The sequence below is a fragment of the Apodemus sylvaticus genome, chromosome 14 (assembly GCF_947179515.1).
Source record: "Apodemus sylvaticus chromosome 14, mApoSyl1.1, whole genome shotgun sequence".
In the NCBI taxonomy this organism is placed as follows: domain Eukaryota; kingdom Metazoa; phylum Chordata; class Mammalia; order Rodentia; family Muridae; genus Apodemus; species Apodemus sylvaticus.
Window position 1 is genome coordinate 71,096,603 of NC_067485.1, and position 23,591 is coordinate 71,120,193.

Consider the following 23,591-nt stretch of genomic DNA (forward strand, 5'->3'; position numbering starts at 1 on the left):
CTAAAACAAAAAAAATCCTGAAGATAGATTCAGATCAGCCAGTTTCTGCTCCTGCTGAGTGCTTGCCCAGTTCTAAGTGCCTGATGACCTGATAAAGCTCTGACATTAAGTCAAAAAAGGATAAACATATAGTGGATTTGCATGGAACTATTTAATTGCTCGTAAAATCACTAAAAGGAAGGATTCAAAGGTTAAGTCCATTAATGAATATTTTCAAGGCTCTCGGGTAGTTCCCTCCACCCGTTCTCACCCCTGAATATTCTGGAAACCACACACACAATGCACACAAATCCAACCTCTCAGTGTCCGTGAGAGTATAAGGGCTTCCACTGTGTGTAGTTATTTAGAAATTAAAATGTAAAAGAACGAAGGCAGCCATACTCAGGTCTCAGAGCTTTGTGAGCATCTGAACATCTTATAGACGGCCAAGACCCAGCAGACAAGAACGCGTTTCCCACACAGCGCAGGAGCTCTGAGAGCAGTCTGCTCTTCCTGATCTACATATCTGCGCTGCTCACTTCACACACATCTCTTTTCAGATTAGTTTTAAGAACCTTTGGTTCTTACTAATAAACACTTTTTTTTTCTTAGCTGAGTTAGAAACCAAAGCCAAAACCCCATGTAAGCACAAACACCCCTATAAAATGGTGGTCAGACCTCCAGGGATTCAGGGACCACAGTGGTCAGCTCCTTCAGCCCAGAGAGCAGACACAAAGCTGGAGGCCGGCCCGGCCACGCGACTGTTCCTTTGGCTCTTGGAAGCCGATAACTGCTTTTACCCTCTCAACATGCTGTCTGGGACAGAACCCAAACATGTCTAGCTAGAGTTCAGACTCCAGGATAATGGTCCTGCCGTTATCTTACACTTAGACAGTACCAGCATTCACGTGGACCAAATACTGTGTGAAAATAGTTTGTCCAACTAGTCTAATCTGGAGAACTAAATGTTTACTGTGATTAGCTATGTATGTGTTGATTTAGGGTTCTTGACACATTTAATAATAAATATACCTGTAACCCTACCCAAAGTCCTTGAGATTCTGTCCGTACAGTTGGTTTCTGAGTCACGTTTTACATCTTCTCAAGTTGCATATCTGCTTTTATTAGGAGCATCAAACTTTATTTTAAATAAACCCACACTAAAGGCGATGAGAGCTTAGGAGTTTCTGAGTCCCACAGTGCTGTAGGAGAAACACTTCCTTCTCTATATGAAAGGACTCGGTCACAAATTGGCTCAGTGACTTCATTTCAAAGAAAAGGCTGAAATCACAGTATACCAGACGGAAAGAATGTGGCATTCGATGTCAGCACGTCCGGACAACACAAGCAGCAGCGGCATCCATCATCCAGAACCCGAGTGCTGCGATGTCAGACATGCAGCCGGGGCTTCATTTCCACATAAGGACCGCGTGTGCAAGTGGGTGATAACCATGCACATTAGCTCTTCGGTCTCTCAGTGTCCCCATTAATGCTTGAAGGAGACCCAGAGGCAAAGGTTCTGAGTCGCCTTTCAGTTCTGGGACAAAAATCTGTGTGGCTGCTGTACAGCAGGCATCTGCGAGTTGAGGAAAGGCCGCAGGGCCTGGTTTCCCAGGTGCACACGAATGTTAACTATGGTGTCAGGCCAGCACGGAGGAAAGGGAGTAGGCCCTGGGATTACTAAGCACTTCTTTCTCACAGTGTCAACCAGGAAAAGGCACAGCACAGAGCCACAGCACCACGGCCAGCTGGGCGAGGCTGAGAGACTCATTTAAGGCTGTTGAGGAACTTGGCGTGCTCTTCTCCTCTAGGCAGCAGGGTTTCGCCTCCTATCTTTGGACCAGTCTTCTCCTAGAAAAAGGAGAGCGCATGAGTAAGAGATGCTTTATCTTTATTTTCCTGGGCCACCAACTTAATTACGAATTAGAATACAGTCGTACCCAGCTAGGTAATGTCTAGAATGTTCCCAAGGCCGTCTCTTACAGCTGGCACCAGGCTGGTGCTCTTGGGAGGTAGTGGGACCGAGTGGGCATTCTTAAATCACTGGGGACGAGGCCCCAAAGGAACAGTAGGGCCCAGGGATCTTTCCTGTTCTGTCTGAGATAAATAAGCCTTTGTCATCTTTTCCCCTAAGGTCCAAAACCGGACTAACCCGGCAGAAAGCGGAGAACCGTGAACCAAAGGAAACCTTCCCTCTTTTAAAGTTGATCATCTCAGGTAATTTTTGTCACAGTAATGAAAAACAGATCAGCACACATACCTTTAGCATCCCATCCCGTTCCCACTTGTAGAGGCCACAGTTACTGAAACAGAAAAAAATGGCTTCACTCGATAGTAAGATATATAACGGCGAGAAGACAATGGGGTTGGGGTGGGGCAGAGGGAAAAAGCTGCCCCTTCATCCAAGGAAGAGCTGCTCCAGGAGGCACCCCGACATCCACCTCATCTAGGGTCATGCTCAGTGCTACGGAGAATAAGGACTTCAGTGGCTTGACACACAGCCTTCCACTCCTCGGTAACCTGAGGCTTCAGAGAGGAAACTTCAGGCGACAGCACTACAGCCCACCACCGTGTGCATTCTTCCTCTGGGGGAGGCTCTGCCTCTTAAGGGTCTCAGCTAACAGTTCCTAACAGAGGGCTATCAGGAGCTGCGGGAAAGCTCGGGGTGATGATCCCATGTTCCAGGAAGTACCACGGAGTCAGAGAGGCAGTGATGCTCATACCGACAATGTTTATTTGGGAGCTTGTCCAGGGAGATAGTCCTGTTTCCACAAGGACATTTGAAAAACCTCTTGATGCCGTCATGCCAGTGGAGGCTATGCTGCTCGCTGACGCAGGTCTCCAGAGGCTTGAAGTGGGTATAGGTGCACTGCAGGGGACACAGACCACACACCGGGTGAGTGAGCAGCTCTGAGGCAGGAGGAGGAGCTGCTCTCGGGGCCCTCTGCACTCTGCCACTGCTGGGACTTGACCAACTAATCTTTAATGATGCTTTTCTTCTTGACACGGGGATTCTATAGCCCAGGCTAGTCTTAAACTTGTACTTATGTCAGTCTCCTACCACTACCTCCCAAATGCTGGGATCGGAGGCACAAGTCACCTCGCCAGGCTCAGGTGGAGTCCGTGGCTCTCTCCTAAACTAATTCCTATTTTCTAATGTCAGCCCTATTGGGCTCACACAGAAGGGTTGCAAGCTCAAGGACAGCCTTGGCTACATAGTGCATTTCAGATCAGCCAGAACTAATAGTGAGATTCAAAATAAAATTTTCCTTTTTCCTTTTTTGTTTTTTAAAATTTTGGTCAAGGTTCCAGAGATAGCAAACTTTGAACTATCAATATATCTGGATTTGTCAGAACTCGACAACAGCAATAGGAACAACTTGGTCCTTGCCTATAAACACTCCACTGCACAGCTACAGGTCAAGCAGGGAACCTGAACCTTGTCTGTCTTGCGCTATTTATTTTCAACTCTGAATGACATATTCCAATCTACAGCGCCACATCCCACAACTCCCCAGGTCCTGTCGAGCGGCCCCTGAGGCGGAGCCCCGCCCACACACCGGAGCCCCGCCCACACGCACCGTCCTGCACGTCACCACTCGGCACTTCACTTCGCGGGTGGCTCTCATCTTTTCTTCCATTTGTTCTTTTTTCACTAGTGGCTCAAAATAGGATTCCTGTAGCTCAGCCTCGGCCTGAATGACAAAAGCCACCGGGGTAACTGCACCAAACCCAGTATAAGCTCAGAATAATGACTGCCGAGATTTAATCATCATCTAAGCAGAGCAGAGGAAGACAGGCAAAATGTCGGAACGCTACATAGAGTAAACCAACTGCAAGCCAAAGATCATAATAGTTAAAAAACAAAAACAAAACCAAACAAACAAACCCTAACAACTAAAAACCTTAAAACAGGGAGTAAAAGAAGATTAAAAAGACCTAAAGACATTTGGTTTTTAGAAAAAGTTTGAATAAGAACAGATGTGATTATCAAATTGGCAGTCCGTTGAGAGTGTATGAGCAGACAGCCAGTTCAACACACCATTCCGACAGACCGCAGAAGGCAGGCACGAGCCGCCCCACGGATGACAGCCCCACTGGCTAGGTGCTGGCCGCTCCGAATGCTCAGGGCACAAGAACGTCCCACGCAAACAGCAGTAGAGGTGGGGGCAGTCACACCACACACACACACACACACACACACACACACACACACACACACACACACACAGGCCTCCTAGAGCTCGGTATTGAAGGACTCGGGCCTGATCCCTTGGGCGCTTACCTCCTTCAGGATGTCTGTGTGCTTGGACTTTGCTTTCAGAATTTTCTGAAATTCCTCTGACTCTAAGTAGGCCAGCTGCTCTCGCCTTTTCTTCCTGGCAGGCTCCAGTTCATCTGTAAAAGAACAGCACTAGTCATTACTGAGGAGGGAGGGGAGAGATAGATAGATAGATAGACAGAGAGAGAGAGAGAGACAGACAGACAGTGTGCTTCACCCCTTAACTCCACATTCCGGGCTCTTCAACCCTGACATCAGGACCCCAGTTGGGAACTGGCAAGGGTGACCTCCATGTACAGTGAGCTAGGTATGATGGCCTGCGATCCCATTATTGGTAAAGATAAGGCAGGAGGATTGCCAAGTTTGAAGACAACCTTTAAACAAACAGTAACCAAAAATTAAGGAGCGTAGACCGGGGCAGAGTGCTTGACAAGAGACTCTTTACTTCTGATTTTGGTGACAGAAGAACAAAAATGTGACTTACAAGCCCATTTTAAATGACATTTAGCAGTTCCCATGTCTTAATTAGTTAAAAACAGCAAATTCCTTTCAAAAATCTGATGTTACTATAAAATGCATAAAGATTCAGGGAGCAATCCTTTCTGCATCTGCTCTGCTCACGCACAATGCCATTCCAAGTTCGTGTGACTAAACGAGTCACTGGATGAGCCAGGCAGGGGATTGTGACTGTAGCCAGGCAGGGGATTGTGACTGTAACCCAGCCCCAGGGCTCTGGGCAAGAAGACAGAGCTGGAGGGAGGCAGCCTGGACTATTTACCCAAACTGATGCTTGATGTTGGAGGACTAAGTGTGCTTAGAATGCGTCATCTCTAAACAGGATCTGTCCCCAACTATGACGGCGAAGTCACAGTACCTTCAGGAGAAACTGTGCCACTGTTCTCCGCACGCTCCTTCACTCCCAGCGCGGCTCGGGCGTCCACTGGCTTCCTTATAATATTGTTTGGGTCTATTTTTGTAAGAATCTGGCCCTTTGCCCTTAATTTTGCAATAGCAGCTAACTAGAAACAAAGAGACAAACAACCAGTTGAGATACAACAGGCACCTATAACCCCCAGCCCTTGGTTCTCTAACAGAAACTAGGTTGTGGATGGCCCGGTAGGCAGAGCCTGACCACCTGAGTTCTAACTTGAGAACGCACATGGTGGCTGGAGAGAACCAATTCCTGCAAGTTGTCTTCTGCCCACCGCATGGTGGCACGTGTACGTACGTACACACACACACACACACACACACACAAACAAAAGACTGTACTGGAAGTCGACAGGACAACAGTAAGTCTATAAACAGATATAAATAAATGATGTTTAAGAGAAATACACACTATGAAATAGCAGAAGTATGTTTAGGGCCCTTTTGGAAATTGTCAGAAAGCCTATCCAAATCTCAGGCCCAAAAATTCATTTAGCAACTTTTAAAATCAAATGTTCTAACAATATATTTCAAAGATATATTATTTTTGATACTTCCATGCTAAGGAATAATAGAAGGGAAATATTAAATGTCTTTGCTTGCTACAATTAAGCCATTATGCTTAATTTCCATATTTAAATCATCTTGAAGAGTAGAAATTGAGCATATACCAAGACCATTGCAGACTATTATATAAAACAGCATGGAACTTTAGTCAAGGGTGTCAGACAGCTCATTGGTACTGTGTGCTGAGATGGTGTGTTCGTCAGACAAAGTGCACATGCAGAAGTCTCAGAAGCAGGCCTGTAGTGAAGTGTCTTCATCAGCACGGGCAAGGATTCCCACGGATAGCCTGGATTTGTTCTGTGTTTGACTCTTGAGTTAATTTTCGGACACGGTGTACTCGAAGCCTTTTATCAGTAATACAATGTTCACGACTCATATCGTGAGTTACGAGAGCCCCAAATCAGTTGGTAGCCTTGGATAAGAGGCTGAACTTTCTACCACGACCATTACAGGGATCTTCTGCCTAATGCTACTGTCCCCAGCTGTAGAACAATACCTTCCTGAGGCTGCCTCCTCCTCTAGATTGACAAGAAATTGTACCAACAATGGCTCTCAAGTCCTTAGACAAACTTAAAGACCCTATGCCAGCACCATTAACATTGCACTTACTTTGGAACTATTTAGGATGCTTGGCTGACAGCTGCTCAGTGACTTTCCTGGCCAGAGTATAGCTTTAAAAACCATCTCGCCACAGAATGCAAAGCCAAGCAATGAAAATAGAAGCCAGCAAAAATAAATAAACCTTTACATTTTTTAAACAATAGACTTGGGTGTGTATAGCATCCCGAGTGCTTGTCTACATGTGTATAAACTAACAAGTGTCTTTCTGCCTTCATCACCCTCACCTTATTATTTAAAACTGTTTGTCTGTCTAGTGCCTGCTTGTCTGTGTACCATGTGTGTATGGGTGCCCTGAAGGCCAGAGGAAGGTGTGTGTTAGAGCCTGGAACTGAAGTCACATGCTCTAGGAGTTGCCAGGCCGGTGCTTGGAACCTAGCCTGGGTCCTCGCCAAGACCACCCACGTGTCCAAGCAGTGACCGGGCTCTCCAGTCCCTGTCCTTTCTTTTGAGATAAGATCTTCCCGAGTCAGAACTCACCAAGTGGCCAGAATGGCTGGGCTGGCTGTCATGAATCCATTTGTGTTCACACCCCCCACCCCCCGCCCCCAGGGTCACATGCAGCCACCACCATGCCTGGCCTTTTACTTTCATACTAGGGATCCAAACTCAGGTCCTCAAGCACAGTAAGCACACAGTTTGGCATGGCTGCCCAACACCCCAGTCACCTTTTTAGCTTCTGCTGCTGCGCTCAGTTTTGGTCTTGGTGGTGGTGATTCATCAAAGAAGAGAACATCGTCCCCTTCTGAGATGCCTCTGCCCAGCTGGGGCATCCGTGGGGATGCGGTTCCTTCCAGCCTGGGGAACTCAGCCCCAGTTCGAGGAGACTGGGCGGCAGCCTGTTGAGAGGAAGACGGTACTGCTGGGCTCTGGACTTCACTTGTGCTTTGGAGGAATCTTAAAAGGAATATGAAGAAACTAAACATGGGGTTGGGTGTGTGGCTCAGCGTTTATTTGCCTAGCATGCCCTAGCCCCTAGGCTCCATGCTACAATCAAAACCCAAACTAAGTAAACATAAATGATAAACATATACCCAAGGCTCAAAAGACTTAGAACTCAGAATAGACCAGGAGACCTTGGGTAAGTTAGAGAGGACAATTAGTTGTTGGTAAACAATTTCCTTCCTTTGGATAATAACTCAAATTAGCAATCAACAACACCAGCTTTGCTCATTCTTGCCTAACTGAGGATGCTGTGGGTGTTCCACGCTTCCTAACTGATGACTGTTTTACCAACCGGCTTGGCCAGAGATGCTGCCTACAGCACACATCTAAAATTATAATGTGGAGGCATCTGTGTGTGGTTAGCTGTGAGACCCTTAGGGCCTCACCACATCTCCCTGCTTCTCAGCTTATCCTACAGGATGGGAATACGCAGGGATGCCTAGAAACCCTTCACAAGGGAGGAGGGAGGAGATGTTGAAATGGCCCGGGGTGAAATGACTACAATTCCTTATAGGCATGTATGGAACTGTCAGAGAATTAAAGAAAAACAAAACAAAACAAACAAACAAAAAAACAAGCAAAAAACCCCTAACCTAAGCTGGGTGGTGGTACACACCTATAAGGCCCACACCCAGGAGGCAGAAGCAGGCAGCTCTGAGTTCAAAGCTAGCCTGTCTACAGAACAAGTTCCAGAACAGCCAAGGTTACACAGAGAAACCCTACCTTGAAAAACAAACAAAAAGCTAAACCAAACCAAAAAGAAACCAACCAACCAACAAACAAAAAAACCCCCCAAACCAAAAACAACCAAACAAAAACCCATAACAAAAAGGCCACTGCAGTTTTCTTGTTGATGGAACCCAGTTTGTATGGCTTGGTAGCCGTCATGCTTACCCACTGAGCCACCCTGCCAGCCCGGCACCTTTGAAATAACTTCAGATCCACAGCACCCAGAATTCTCATTGTGCAGATGAACTAACTACGGAGCTGGCCAGTGCCCTGCAAGCCTGTGCACACTGTCTCCCTTCCCCCTCTCCAGCGCCACAGCAACTGCTCGCCCCAACACCAGGCTCTCAGTGCTCAGAGGCAGGGAGCGGAATCCACTCTTACCGCTTCTGCATTTCTTCTGATCTCCTCTTCCGCATTTCCAGCATCTGTTGTTTCTGCTGCTTCAAGAGGGCTGACGCTGAGATGGATTGGATGGCAGGTTTGGGGCTCCCTAAAACACAGGCCACACACTGAGGGTCTGTAGAACGATCTGGGGAGCACGGGCACACACACCATAACCATACACATTGACCGTACCTGAAGACTTGGCTCTGGCTAAATGCTTTTGTAAGTTTCTGGCTCCAAATGTGGGTAGGGCCATCAGTTCCCTGAACTCCTCAGAGCAAGACAAGCTCTTCTGGGGAATTCCTGAAACACGCAGACATTAATTTTAGAGGATTCAATATGTAAATGGTTTGATATCATGTGAGATCACTTTTTAAACTCTAGTCATAACTTAGTAACCTTTTAGTGCATAGGATAGAATACTTTTTTAAAAGATTATTTATTTATTTATTTCAGGTGAGTACATCACCATTGCTCTCTTCAGACACACCAGGAGAGGGCATCAGATCTCATTACAGATGGTTGTGAGCCACCATGTGCTTGCTGAGAATTGAACCCAGGACCTCTGGAAGGGTAGTCGGTGCTCTTAACTGCTGAGTCATCTCTCCAGCCAGTGCAGAACTTTTAACTTAAAGGTAGGACAGCAAGGGGTTCAGACACTAAGCCCCTAAGGATTGTGGGGCCCACAGCCATGCCATTTCTGGAATACGCATGAGTAAGAGGCTATGCAGGCTCCTGGTCACTCTTAGGACCAAAGGTATGGGTGGACCGGCCCTATCTAACCTAGGCTGATCAGATCAGCCGGGAACCTGGTACTAATGCTGGATATTGAGAGGTTGACCCGCTAAGATCAAGCTGAAGATTTTCCTTACTGCTCAGTCACCAAGCTTTCTTCTTTAGCCTACACCATATCGTCCACTAAGCTCAGGTGATGACAGGCTGCTCGTCATTGAAGAGTATGAACAAGCCATACCCTTCCTTAGTCCCAGATACCACATCCACCGGAGACAGGGTGGGGGAAGAGAGAATTACCAAGTTTTTGTTTTGTTTCCTGGATGATTGAGTTTGTGCCCCTCACAACCAGATTGGTCAGCGTGGTTTGAACCTTCTTCTTAGGAGCAGTGGCTGCCACCCTGTAATGACAAGAGCCAAAGCAGAGAGAAAGTCACTGAGCTACAATGCCTTCTGAAACAATATGAGGATTCCCTATGCATCTGTTACCAGTGGTCCAAGTTTTCCAAGCCCCACGCACACAGGCTTTGCCAGCCACAGCTCAGCAGCCAGCAGTCCTGGCTTATACACTAAACACTGACGGAGCCTGCAGATTTGCCTGAGGAACCCCGGTGATGTGTGGACTTGTCATCTCACCATAAGGATGGCATCTGAGCATACGACAGGTCAGAACATGCACAAAGGAACTGTGAGTAAATTTAAAGCAAGCAGGCTTTAAGCTTTTCCGACCTTACAGAATAAGGCACAAAGACTTGTACTTTATATTAAGTAACAAATAGCTCTTTAATCATTATTTTTAGTAGCTATAGAGTATCCTTTATATGATTATTTACCATATTCCATATGGGTAAATGCTAATGTTATTTCTAATAACATTGTAGTCTGTCTTTTTCCTTTCACTTTCTTTCTTTCTTTCTTTCTTTCTTTCTTTCTTTCTTTCTTTCTTTCTTTCTTTCTTTCTTTCTTTCTTTCTTTCTTTCTTTCTTTCTTTCTTTTTCTTTCTTTCCCTTCCTTCCTTCCTTCCTTCCTTCCTTCCTTCCTTCCTTCCTTCCTTCCTTCCTTCCTTCCTTCCTTCCTTTCTAATTTTTTGAGACAAGATTTCATGTAGCCCAGGCTAGCTTGAACTCAGTGTACAGGCAAGCCTGGCCTTGAGCCCCTTGCCCTCCTGCCTCCATCTCCCTGGTGGGATAACAGGTACATGTCACTCTGCCCAGCTTCTCATAACATTCTAAAAGGACCTAGGATTGTACCATACTAAACTTTAACAGTCATTAATGTTTCATTATCAGTTATTCCTAGGCTTCTGCATCACAGAACTGGTGTATTTTTTTTGGTGTTTCTGGCTCTCTGGCAAAGTTTTACATTCAAGCACAGCTCCTTTGTGCGTGTTCTGACCTGTCAGATGCTCAGATGCTTGGCTGGCACCGACTACTCATTCTGCTGCCTTCACCTCTTGGTGTTGGCTCATCAAAAAAACGGTTTTATTCATTTAATCCTTTGGGTGTATGTGCATGGGTCTGAGAGTAGGTTTGTGCACACTGACGGAGAGGCCACAAAAGAGCATCAGACCTGCCCAAGCTGGGGTTACAGCGGTCGGGCCACCGGACATGGGTGCTGTATGCACTGGAAAACAAACTCGGTTTTCTCCATTTGAGATAGGGTCCCCCTAGACCGAGTAGGCTAGCCATGGCTTCATGTTCTTTCTGTCCCAGTCTCCCCAGAGCTGGGACTGCAGGTACAAGACGTAAAGCATGGGCTCTGTGACGGTCTGTATGCGCTTGGCCCAGGAGTGGCACTAGTAGGAGGTGTGGCCCTGTTGGAGTAGCTGTGTCACTGTGGGCGTGGGCTTTAAGACCCTCATCCTAGCTGCTAGAAGCCAGTATTCTGCTAACACCCTTCAGATGAAGATGTAGAACTCTCAGCTCCTCCTGCACCGTGCCTGCCTAGAGGCTGCCATGCTCTGCCTTGATGATAATGGACTGAATCTCTGAACCTGTAAGCCAGCCCCAGTGAAATGTTGTCCTTGGTCATGGTGTCTGCTCACATCAGTAAAACCCCAACTAAGGTTCAATGTTCAGATTACATGACTCACTGCCCATTCATTCCCATGTGCTCCTCTCTTCCTAGGAATAAAAGATGTCCTTGACCACTGGCTTCAGCGTCGAAGAACTAAGCTCAGGTAAGCATCCTAGGACAGCTCCAGGACAGTCTACCACCAGCTTCCTCTTAAGAGAGAAGCAAAATCCTTTCCCAAGAGCAGACCTGAGAAACGCCTTACATGGATGCTGCAAAGGATTCGGAAGATACGCCGCCGTAGTAGAAGCCATCTTGACACAGCCGCTCCTTCAGGCTGGTGCCTTTGCGGAACTTCTTTGGAATTCGTCCCCCAGAGAAAGTGGACTGCAGGTCGGAGCGCTTGGCGCTGAGCTTCCTGTACTGGGCCTGGATGTGATACTGGCAGTATTCACAGTCGTGCTGCAGGGAGAAGCACCAGATGAGGGCCCAGGTCAGCAGCCCCGGGAGCAGGGACGCACGCCCATCTCTCCTAGTCTGACAACACTATGTGCCCACCGAATCCCTGTGACCTCCAGTCCTCCCCTTTGCACGCCACCACAGCACCTAAAGTCCATCCCCCATCCCCCATCCCTCACAGCTGATGGTCCATAGGCGAATACTAAAGGATCTGAGACCCACCAAGTTGACGGTTTGTGTACACGGCTCTCCGTTCTTCTTCTTAGCTTTACAGGTTCCCAGGTCCATGGCTTCTCCCATAATTAAGACTTTTTGGGGATGATCAATAGATAAGCACACCTGTGAGAGAATGCTTATGTAAGTGCTAAAGGTCTTTATCCTAAGAATGGGCAAACGTATGTCTGGTTTTGGAAGGCATCTTTGAAGCCAGAGCTCACAGCTGTGGACCCGGCATGCAGAAGACTCAATCCCAGCTTCCGTTTCTGTAACAGGCTTTCCCTCCCTCTTGGCTGTCGGAATCTTGACTGCCCAGGCTGGCCAAGTGCTCAGCCCCAGACAAAGGAGGCAACCCTGTTTTCCCAGCATTTCCTTACAGCTCACTGTAATCGAGTGACTAAGGTTTGGCAAAGTAGACTGGAACAGGAATCGATAGGGAAGTAAGTTCTTGATTTCCTACTAAAAAGACAGCTGGCTCACCTTTCTTCATCAGGTCACCAATGGTGATAAGGGGCTGGGGGACAGCCTTAGTGACCTTGTCTGACTCAGGTTCTCAGGCAGGCCTACCTATCTACCTTCCGAGGATACAGGCTGAGATAAGGACTGTCCTCAAGTGCCTGGGCTCTCTCCTTGCTCCCAGAACAGGGCATCGGCCCCTTGAAGTCATAGGGCCCAGTGGTTGTTAGGTAACAGAATCCCCAGCCAGCCTCCGTGCAAACTCGGCCACAGGTAAGCCCCCATCCACACTGGGCAGTTGTCCCCAGCCTGGAGGGAAGAGCCCACAGCAGCCCATCTGTAACGGCTGCTCTGCCTGGTGGCTGAATTTGTGCAAGACCTCCCATCAGATCTAGGAGTTTTAGCAGAAAATATCAAGCCGTTTAGAGCCTCTCCGCCTCCAGGGTAGGGAGATACAGTTCTCTGCTTCATAGTGATTTGCTGTCATCTTTTGACCAAGAGGGAAAGGCAGAGACTCACTGTTGCGCTTTGACTAAAAACTGCCCCATAGGTTCATGTATTTGAATACGTGGCACCCGGTTGGCTGGAGATATTTTGAGAAGAATCAGGTGTGGCCTTTTGGAAGAGGTATATCACTGGGGGTCTCTCTGCCTCAAATTTATGGATTAGGATGTAGGCTCAGCTACCATCATAATGCCACGCCTGCCTGTCTGCTGTCCTGCTCCCCACCATGATCCTCAGGGACCCACCCTCTGGAGCAGTACAGCTTTCTTTATAAGTTGCTGTGGTCATGTTGCCTCTTCACAGAGATAAAAAGGTAACTAAGACACTGAGAGATAGGGCTTCACGACACTGTCTGTTTCTAGTGTCCTTGTTTTTCTGAAGAGAGGCCAGGGTCTTGTTGTATACTAAAGAATAGTCTAAATTCACACATAGCCCAGGATGGCCCAAGGCTTATGACTCCCCCCATACCTATCATAATACTAGACTGGACTTAGAAGAAAACTGGGCTGGCAAGATGGTGGGTAAAGGTACTGGCTAACAAACCCCATGACATGAGTACAACTCTAGGAACCCACATGCTGGCGGGTGAGAACCCATTCTGCAAGTTGTCCCCTGAGCTCCACATATATGCTGACACCCGTCAACCCCACATGAACTAATAAAGGCAGTAAGTTAAAAGAGAAAACGGGAAGAAAGAAAAGGAAAAATAGTTGGAAATGGTAACTTATACCTATAATCCTAGAATCTGGGAGGCAGAGATAAGAGGCCTGCTGCTAGTGTGCGCACACAGACATGCATAGACACACACAGACACACACACAGACACACAGACACAGACACACACACACACAGTTATTTTGGTTTTATGAGACAGGACCTGACCTCGGAGCCCAGACTGGCCTTGAAGTAATGGTAATCCTCTGGCCTTTGGCTGCTGGGATTACAGATGTGAATCACCACACCCACCTAAATCCAACTGTTTGTTTAAAAGAAACTGTAGAGAATTTTTTTGTTGTGTTGTTACAAATGATCAAATATACTCCCAAGCAACAAATGAAGACTTTTGTCGTTCTCTACTGAAAATAAAGCCCTTGCTGGGACAGAGCAGAAAAACTATCCGTTGTAATTTACACTGGTTAGCAACTCACTAGGAACAGTAACACAAAACTCTAGCAGATTGGGAGGATGAAGATTTGCTTTGCCTCGAAGTACCAGCTAGGGCTGTAAAACTCATTCAGCTGTATCACACGATCTCTTCATACAACCATGGACATATATGAGGGGCTTTAGGAGCCCCAAGCGGGCAAATTTAGGAGCACTGAGCTGGTGACGATGACCCAGCAGGTACAAGTGCTTGCCGTGCAAGGCTGCAGCCCCGAGTTCAATCCCCAGACTCACATAAAGGTAGGGACGAGATTCCATAAAGTTGTTCTTTCACCTCCACACGTGAGCCATGTCAGTGTGTGAGTGAGTGTGTGTGTGTGTGTGTTCTCTAGTTCTCTTTGATAATAAATAAAATAGCAGTGATAATAGGAGTTCGTTTAGAATAAGTAGATTTCTCAGAATATTGGTAAGCAGTGAGCCAACAACTGAAGAGGCAGAATAGTGGGGAGAGAATCAGGTACAGCCCAGAGGAAGGTTAACACAGATGTTTCTGATAAAACAGTGACTGCAGGAGCCAGCAGCCAGCAGCCAGCAGCCCAAGCTGAGTTCAAGCCTCACCTCGGCCGAGCCATCTTTGGGCTTCATGGGATTGGCGTTGAGCAATCCTACGACAGTCCCCTGCTCCGTCTTCCAGAGATCTTTGTGGACGTCTCCAAACAAGAACAAGGACACACACTGAGTCAGGTCTCGAAGGTCGTTCAGTTTCCAGATGCTAAACGTCTTCCCCTGGAGAGAAGAGAGTCCCTTTCAGTCACCTTTGAACCGTGGCTTACGGTGCCTCCGTGTAATGGTTCAGGTGTCTTATTGTAGAAAATTATCTCAATATAATTCACCTGAAATAAATGGTTGTCAGCGGGCTTTCAAATTACAAATTAATTCTTTCTTTGGGCTCTAGCGTTCATTACCTGCCACATTTGGGATGAACAGAAGCAAGGCAGGCCACAAGCAAATTTAGTAGAGTATACCTTAGCGGCAATCTAGCTGCCGTCCAGTACCACAGGTAGGGATCGCGTGCAGCAACATCCCCTACCATCCTGGTGTGAGACGAGAGGCAGCTACAGCACTGCATTCATACTGATCACAGGGTTCAGAGCAGGTGACTGATCGTCACCGGCACTGCTCTTAAGAGCTACCTCAGTACATACCTCACTGACTGGGCCCACCATCTCAGCACCTCATATTCACAGGGATCTCTGGGATTTGTGGACTCAGCCTGATTACTTGGCCTTCTCCACAGGAGACATGACAGTATCTTAGGGACCAACACAGGTGTCCCATAAATGGTGAGAACTGAAACACAGTCAGAAGGACTGGACAACACACAGTCCCACTGTGCGCCCTCACTGTCTCTCAGCCCTGTTCTTTGCAGACACTACCCTTGAATGCCAACCCAAAGATGAGCGCCCACTAGGTGTTATTTTAAAAGGAGGGCTGGCAGGTGCCAGACGAAGAGCCGGGGAACCCTTTAGCCCAGGGCAGGCGGAGCTCAGCAATCAGTAAAGCACTTACACTGTTAGCGCTCTGTGGAGTGACCTTCCTCAGAATAACCCCAAATGTCACCCAGTCCTTCTCTTCCAGGTTCTCAGTTGCCATCTTCTCCTTGATCTGAGACAGTCGGATCAGTTTCCGGCCTGTCATCTTCCTGTTCATTTCTGTGGAGGAGACTCGAGGTCGCCTGGGTCAAGAGGCCAGTAATTGCTAGGTTATTATTCTGGTAACAGACTGTCTGGCACCTTACTAGGTGGTCAGGGGAATATTACAGGCAGCAACCTCTCCCGTGTCTTGGGGTACGTCTATAGAATATGAACAGTATATACTTATTTTTATTTAGTTAGTTTGGTTTCTTGGGACAGAACCTCACTATGTAGCCCAGACTGGCCTGGAACCCTGCCTCCGTTTTTGCTTTCGAGACCTAGGTTAATGCTGAAGCCTGGGCTGGCCACGGAGTTGGAGTTACTTGGAGTTACGCAGGCTAGCCTTATTTCCCAGTCCTCCTTCCTCAGCATTCTGCGTGTGGGAATTACAGACTGCATATACTTACAAGTTGTATACACTTCAACTGTATACATTTAAGAATTGTCTAGCATCGTAACTGTACACAGTAATACAGACTACACCATACACATACAATGATGGGGTGTTTTATAATGACATCTGTGTCACTTTGTAGACCAGGCTGGCCTTAAACTCACAAAGCTCTTCCTGCTTCTGGGTTCAGACTGCTGGCACTAAAGGTGTGCGCTGCCCACCATTATCGTTGTGTAGACACACCTTCCTAAACAGTCCACACCACAGTGCACCGAGCTAAGATCCCTCAGTCAGAGCTGCTGCTATGTGGACCTGTGGCGCACACACTGCCTCTAGAAGACCCATCTTCTGATAGGAGTAAGAGTCATCTAGCGGGACAGATAGAGGGACACAAAGGGTCGATATAGCTACTGACCTGAGGCGTAGGCCTGAGAAGGCTTCCACAGAGACCTGGGAAACCTGCGGGGGCCGCTCCCCAGAAGTCCCCGGGGTCGCCCTGCTTTGATGTCCAGTCATCCCACTGCGTCTGTTTCCAGGAACAGCTTGAGGTGAGGGCGGGCTTGCCGACCCTGAAGAGGAGCTTTTCGGGGCTAGAAAACTGGAAGTAAGCTGTAGTGGCTGTGAGGGTGTGCTGATCCTTGAAGATGGCTCTAGAAAATTAGCATAAGCAGTGGACAGGAAATGACTGAGGGCATAAAGCCTGTTCATGGCATTCCTTTTTTTTGTTGTTGTTTTTTTCGAGACAGGTTTCTCTGTGTAGCCCTGGCTGTCCTGGAACCCACTTTGTAGACCAGGCTGGCCTTGAACTCAGAAATCCGCCTGCCTCTGCCTCCCAAGTGCTGGGATTAAAGGCGTGCCACCACCCAGCAAGGCATTCTTTTGAAATCAACACATAGGATAGTTTCTTGTTGCTATTTTGAGACTGGGTCTCACTCGGTAGCTCAGGCTGGCCTATAATGTAGGTTCCTCCAAATGCTAGATGTAGAAGCGTGTACCAATAGGTCTCACGCAATCCACTCGTGCCACAGAACAAGACCACTTTGTGATGATCATCCAGGTCTCTGCAGGGGCGTCTAGTAGACCTTTGTGTGGCAATGGCTGGGCAGCTCACAAATGCTAGTGACTCCAGGGATCCCACCCCTCTGTAAGTATCTGCACACACACAAGCTTACTTGCCCGCAAAACTCTCTCACCCCTCCCCCCACACACACAGCAGTAGAATGTATTTTCAACAGAGCTGAGCCGTGAGACCCCACAAGGCCTTGAGAAGCACACCTGCAGGAGTCTTTGGCGTCCGTGCCACCCGCTTGGCTCTGGGTAAAGCGGGGGCATCGAGCTCTGCAGAAAAGCACGCTGACTCCTGAATTCTCCGAATTTTCTTCTCCTTACGTGGGGGCTGCAGAGAGGCACCTTTGCGATTGAAAAGGAAAGAAATTAGGAATGCTACAGTTTTTGCAGGAGCTGGGCGAAAATACTAATAATGCTACTGTTGCTTGGTAAGAAAAATGCATATGATTGCTCCAATCACAGTCACATTACCAGGCGGTTCCTTCAAAGGGGCCGTGCACAGAGGCGGCTGTTTAATTGATGCAGCTTTTAGCTGTTCCTGTAAGGATTTCATTTGCTCTTGCAACTTCTTTAATTCATCTACAAAGGAAAGTATATTAGAATCAGATAGACTAGCATACTCCATCTGACACAAATACTGGCCGTATTTTTATTATCCCCACCACAGCCCTCGAGGTTCACAATACAATTCCTTAGTAGCTGTACACTTCAGAGAGGTTCCTTAAAAAATCTTTTTATCCCTAGCAATCAAGCCTTTTGACACCTGAGCTAGCCAGGAGCTTATTCAAGGAGCAGGCATGGTGGTGTAAACCTGCAGTTCCAGCGCTCGGGAGGGGGCAGAAAGGGAGCCGAGGTCAGCCTAAGCTGCCTAGTAAGACCCCGCGTCGGGAAAACATAGACCCCCAACAAAACCCCAAAGAGGAATTCGTACGAATGTGTTACAGAGGTCAAGCAATCTAAGTTGAAATACCATAACTAGTACCATCAGTGCTGGCTTCTGTATTAGATACACGCGAAGGGGCCAGGACCAGCGAAGGGGCCAGGACCAGTGAAGCGGCAGTCCAGGAATGGCCTCTTGCTCAACACAACCGTGTGGGAACTTTGTAGCCTCGCCCGCCCCCTCCCCCCCGCCCCCCCATGAACATACATCCTAAAGTAACACATTCTGCAACAAGTATGGACAGGGTTAGAGCCGCTTTGCAAAGGTCAAGTCCAGCTGGCTGACCAGGACGTAAGGAGGACCAGGAGCGATGCAATGCTGACTTTAAATGCCCCATGTGCCCCTCATTCAAGGTCAGCACACAAAGGGCTTTACGGTCGGTACCCCTTGATTGCTCCTGCCTAATTTTTTGAGTCAGGGTCTCTCACTGAGCTCACGGATTCTGCTAGGTTGGCTCCTCGAACTGGGGTTCTGGACTTGGGTCCTAGTGCATGCATCTTACTAAGCCATCTTTCCACCATTTTGAAAAAAATAAACCCATTGGTCGCCACCCTTGTATCTGCAGTTATTTTAATGAAAACTGTCCACCTTGGGAGCACCGACTGTCTCGTGAGTAAACAGGAGAAAGCAAGCCCTCCAATCGGGGTTACCTTGCAACTCCTGATTGGTTTTCTCCTGTCTGGGCGCAGGAGCAGGGGGGACGCTGCTGTCAACCTGTGATGTAGGAACTTCATCATCTGTTAAGTCCTCCACATCGCCAAAGAGAGTGGCCAAGCACTCCTCCTGGTTTCCGGTCTTTCCCTCTTCGCTGTCAGCCTCTTCTGTGTAAGATTCACCGTCACCATCAGCATCAAAAAGCTCATCAAATTCATCTGGGTCGCCGCCATCTTCCAGAGACAAGGACTTATTCTCTCCTGAACTACAGGGCAAGGCTGCCTCGCTCTCCTCCAGCAGAGATGTCAGCAGACACAAGTCATCCTCCTCCACTAGAAGAAATGGGAGCAAGAGTCTACCCAGGGCAGTGTCTGAGACAAGCACACCACACTCACCGTCAGCACTCACAGGGCAACTGAGAGGAGCCTCCAGGTTGGCCATTCTGCCTGCTGCTCTTGTACCTACTCCCCCGCCCCAGCGCTTCTTAGAAGGCACCAAGGAGAGGGCAGAGCAGGTGGGCCAGGCACCAGGCTAGAGCTCCCCCTGCACTACTTTAACAAGCTACCGTCCTACAATACTGTTTCATGATATCTGACCAGTAAGGAATAATTAAAAAACACTTTAATATAGATATCGACCTTGCCTGCTGTTTCACTTTTTGTCATTTTTAATTTTTATGTATGTATGTATGTATGTATGTATGTATGTATGTATGTTTGTATTTCAAGTCAGGGTTTGTCTGTTTTAGCTTTGGCCAACCTGGAACTTGCTGTTTCACTTTTTGTCATTTTTAATTTATTTATTTATTTATTTATTTATTTATTTATTTATTCATTCATTCATTCATTTATGTATGTATGTTTGTATTTCAAGTCAGGGTTTGTCTGTTTTAGCTTTGGCCAACCTGGAACTTGCTCTGTAGACCAGGCCGGCTTCAAACTCAAGAGATCCTCCTGCCTCTGCCTCCCTAGTGCTGGGATTAAAGGCGGCTGACACACCATCTGGCCAATTGTTACTTTTAAATGGAAAAAGATATATAAATACTCATCACCCATAATTAGCTATCATTAACATTTCTGCCATATTTGCTTTTATTTGACCTTTCATTATTAAGTAACATTTTATTTCACTGGTAATTTCATGTTCAAGATAAAATGAATCCAAATCTTGAGACAAGATCTCATATAGCCCTGTGCTAGCTGAACTCAAGAGATTTACCTGCCTCTGACTCCTGAGTGTTGAGATTAAAGGGCTAAGCCACCACACCCAACCCAGTGGAGTAATTTCAATGTTTGCCTTTACTTTTCTTAAAGAGGACAAAGTCTAATAAACCAGGGTCAAAAAGAAAGACAGTGTCTGGCAATGAGCTCAGTTATGTAACCAAAGAGAACAACCACCTCACCCCACCCCGCAGTCTGCTTGCCCAGGGCCTGGAGAATCAGCGCAGACGCTCTGTGCTGCTCCATTGAGCTTTGCTTAACAGAACAATATTTTTTTCATTGGGATTTTTCTTTGTACAAATCCCTGAAAAACAAACAAACAAAGTAACTCTGGAGTCAGAGCGCCCTGGCCTGACAATTGGACGTAAGTTACTAAGCAGCCCTGGCTCCCTGCTATTTTGTGGTAGAATGATGAAATGGCAGTCCTCCACAAAGCTAAGAGGAATCCACAAAACTAGAAGACCTTACCATCCATGCTGTCAACAGAAGAGCCGAGATGAACAAGGGTGAAGGAGGATCAGGTCGGCGGCCCAGGAGACGTGCAGCGAAGACTCTTGGCTGCATACAAATCAGTAGCAGAGAAGTCACTCTTGACTCTCTTCACAAGGCGCATCCAACAAAGCTACATCCCGGAGATTCTGTGTCACTAACCTTAGGATTTGCCTAGCACCTGGGATGTCTCATCACCTCTCACCAGCAGCTCAGGGGCACCCCTCCTCTCACATTAGCATTTCTATCTGGCTTCAAAGTGTGGCTAGACACCAAGCAACAGTACAGTGCAGGGTGTGAGGTAGACGGCAGACTCTGTGAACAAGTACTACTCAGGCTGAAGTGAGATTTAGGGTCACTATCCTGCTTTTTGTTTTCTGAGGTCTACATTATCCACTGAAGTGTGATACATAGCTGTACCCTGAGTCAGGATTTGACTTCCACAGTAGTTATTGAAACATAGATGACCAGAACAATTAAGATAGAAAGATAACATCGAAGCTGGGTGCAGTATCAAATGCCTTTAATTGCAGTACTCGGGGAGGAGCAAGCAAGTTGTCAGAACCCGGGCCATCCTGCCAAACAGTGAACTGTGAGAGAGGCTCGGGGGTGGGGTGGGGTGGGGATGGGGACAGAGTGCCTTTAGCCTCCAGTACAGTTTGCTCCCTGGATTGTTCTTGGACCTGATTTCCAGACTCCTGTGACAAACATTTACATTCAACTTATAAGACATGTTTGTTCCTGTTGGATGTGGGAACACGGCTATAGTGGATAGGTTGAGCGCTGTCTTCCGTGTATGACTCTGGACACGGCCTGCTGCCTTCCTTGCTTTTAGTGTTTCCTCAGATATAAACTATACTGTGTATGCCAGGCTATTGTTTAAACTGTTCTGAAAACATTCTGGAAAAGGGTTGTTCTGTTAATATTTAGTATGTGCTTACTGTATACTTATTTACATGGTCTTCTAAACTCAGACAGCCTTGCTCAAACCACTGTTCTGTCACATTTGTTTACAAGAGCACACTGAAACTGGCGAAGTTGTTAAAGGCACACGCCAACATCACCCTGCTAAATATGGTATTTTTCCCTCACTCTCTCAGCAAACGTTTGCAAGGATGATAGCAGGAGTCATGTGTTATCTGCAGAGGCATTCCCAAGTATAAGTTTCTGGAGGGTTAGGAGCAAACGTCTGGGCTCATTCCTCCCAGTGTCTTGCCTTGCTTCCCCAAATCAAACCAGTACATCCTTCTGGTCCTGAGAGATCCTAAAAGCACAACAGCTCCAACCTACAAAACATTGTGCACACTTTCCTCTGTTCTCTGAGCTCTCAGCTAACACCCCAATTAAGTCTCCGTTAACTTTTTAAGCCTTCCTTCGTCTTTTCTTTGGTCCCCCACAACCATCCCTGTTACCCTGCAGTTCATTCATTCTCTGAGACAGGATCTCCCTGTGTAGCTCTAGCCGGCCTCAAAATCACCGAGCTTACCTCGACTTTCTGCCTCCCAAATGCTGCCACCTCCCCCAGCCATTGGGCCCACCGAGTTCTTTCAGTTGAACCATTCTGATGCTTTCAATCATCCTCAGAACAAGATTCACAAAGCCTGTGAGGCAAAGAGTGCCTTCCTCCTTCCTTGTTTCTATTTCCTCACCTTTCTGCTAGATTAGTTTGCTTTCAACTTCTTGAAGTGCTTCCGGCTTCAGGCACTTTGTCTAGAAAGCTCTTCTAGAGTTCTTTCTCTTCTCCAATTATCTAACTTCTGAGCCTTTCCAATCGGCCACACCCGGATGGTCCCCTCTCTGCCCTAGCTAACTGCACATTGGCCCGCTATTGTGTGCTGGTTCTGAGACCTCTCCGGAGGGCTAGGTCGGAAGGCTAGAGCGGATATTACTACGTGTCTCTACCGGAGCCCGGCACAAGGTATGCATTTAGCAGGGGTCAGGGAGACGCGAGCATTTTTAAAAGGGTGCTCTCTTTATGCGGGCAACTCTAACGGCCTCGGTGGGTTTAAACAACAACAACAACAACAACAACAACAACCAACAACAACAACAACAACAACCAAACATGAAAGTAGCCGGATACGTTCGGTGAAGAAGGGGTTCAGAGAAAAGGGAAGCGGTTAAGAGAGGAACGGGGCTGAATATAACCAAAACTGCCGTATCTACATGTACATAAAGGACACTGTCAGAGATAAACTTTTAAAAATCAGAAATAAAAGGGCGCTCTTGAAAAAGAAAACAAACCAAAACGGGCTCCTCAAGCACACGAGCCTCGATCTTCCAGCCCCGGCGCCTTGCCCTTCCCAGCCCCGGCCGAAGTCGCCTGCTCCGCCCGCCCCAGATCTCGGCGCCTCTCGCCCTCAGACCCCAATCCCTGCGCGGACGCCCAGAGTCCCCGGCACACGCTAAGCCCGTGAAGCTCACCCAACACCGGTCCTCTTCCCGGCCCGCACCGGATCCCGCCAAAAATTAAAATTGAACTCCCCCCACCTCTGACGCCAACGCGTTCGTCTGTGGCGGTCGCTCTGATTGGCTACGCCGGAACTCTCGGACCATACAGATCCTTGGCTGGGGGGAAGTACCGCCTCTCAGAGCAACCTGATTGGCGTAGTAGGTTACCAGACGCCATCTTTGTTATGGGCAAAGAACTTCCGGCTAGTGAAGTCTCAGATTCCCGTAACTAAAGTAAGGGGTCTGGCGCCCTCTAGCGCGGAGGAGGTGGATCATTATTGCCAACGCCGGAGCTCAGTCCATCTCTATAAGTGAGGATCAAAGAAGCCTAAACTTCTACCAATGGACACTCACCGCTGTCCTCAGTGGTTTCCTTGATGTAAGTAAACCTACCGACGTCCGAACCAGTTTTGCTGATCTCGTGTCCAGTTTAGATATTCGGATTTGAATAGAGAGCCATGGAAAGTTTCTACCTTTCACTCTGACTTACAGGAACTAACATTTCTTCAGATTTTGTTTCTCCACCTGTAAACGAGGGAACGGCTAGATGATATTTTTGGATACAGAAAACAATATTCCTAGAATAGTGCAGATTCGGGGGACTAGATTATGTCAGAGTTGAGAATAATGTATCGATCATTCTTTAGTAAAATTCAAACTTTATTTATGAGTGTTTATATATAGTATTAAAACCATTTCCCAAATGCAGAATATTTAGTCCCCACAATTCCAAAGACTTCCATGTACAGCTTTGTTGATGTTT

The 23,591-nt window shown here is 47.4% G+C and overlaps 1 protein-coding gene across 4 annotated transcripts; it reads right to left on the bottom strand.

Annotated features, from left to right (window-relative positions):
• Positions 1-132: 132 nt before the first annotated feature.
• Mcm10 (minichromosome maintenance 10 replication initiation factor) lies at positions 133-22,852 on the bottom strand. Of its 4 annotated transcripts, none has more exons than XM_052156763.1 (20): positions 22,802-22,852; positions 20,357-20,446; positions 18,665-19,000; positions 17,546-17,653; positions 17,282-17,416; positions 16,422-16,656; positions 15,488-15,653; positions 14,537-14,704; positions 11,861-11,977; positions 11,445-11,641; positions 9,467-9,567; positions 8,627-8,737; positions 8,432-8,540; positions 7,045-7,273; positions 5,136-5,280; positions 4,265-4,377; positions 3,561-3,674; positions 2,703-2,848; positions 2,240-2,282; positions 133-1,830 (listed from the first exon to the last, which is right to left on the bottom strand). In XM_052156763.1, the coding sequence occupies exons 2-20, from the start codon at positions 20,361-20,363 to the stop codon at positions 1,747-1,749; spliced, it is 2,664 nt and encodes an 887-aa protein (XP_052012723.1). In that variant the 5' UTR covers positions 20,364-20,446; positions 22,802-22,852; the 3' UTR covers positions 133-1,746. The 4 variants fall into 4 exon arrangements, with proteins under 4 accessions (XP_052012723.1, XP_052012724.1, XP_052012722.1 ...); XM_052156764.1 differs by lacking the exon at positions 22,802-22,852 and adding an exon at positions 22,622-22,717; XM_052156762.1 differs by lacking the exon at positions 22,802-22,852 and adding an exon at positions 22,027-22,314.
• Between the last annotated feature and the right edge of the window lie 739 nt (positions 22,853-23,591).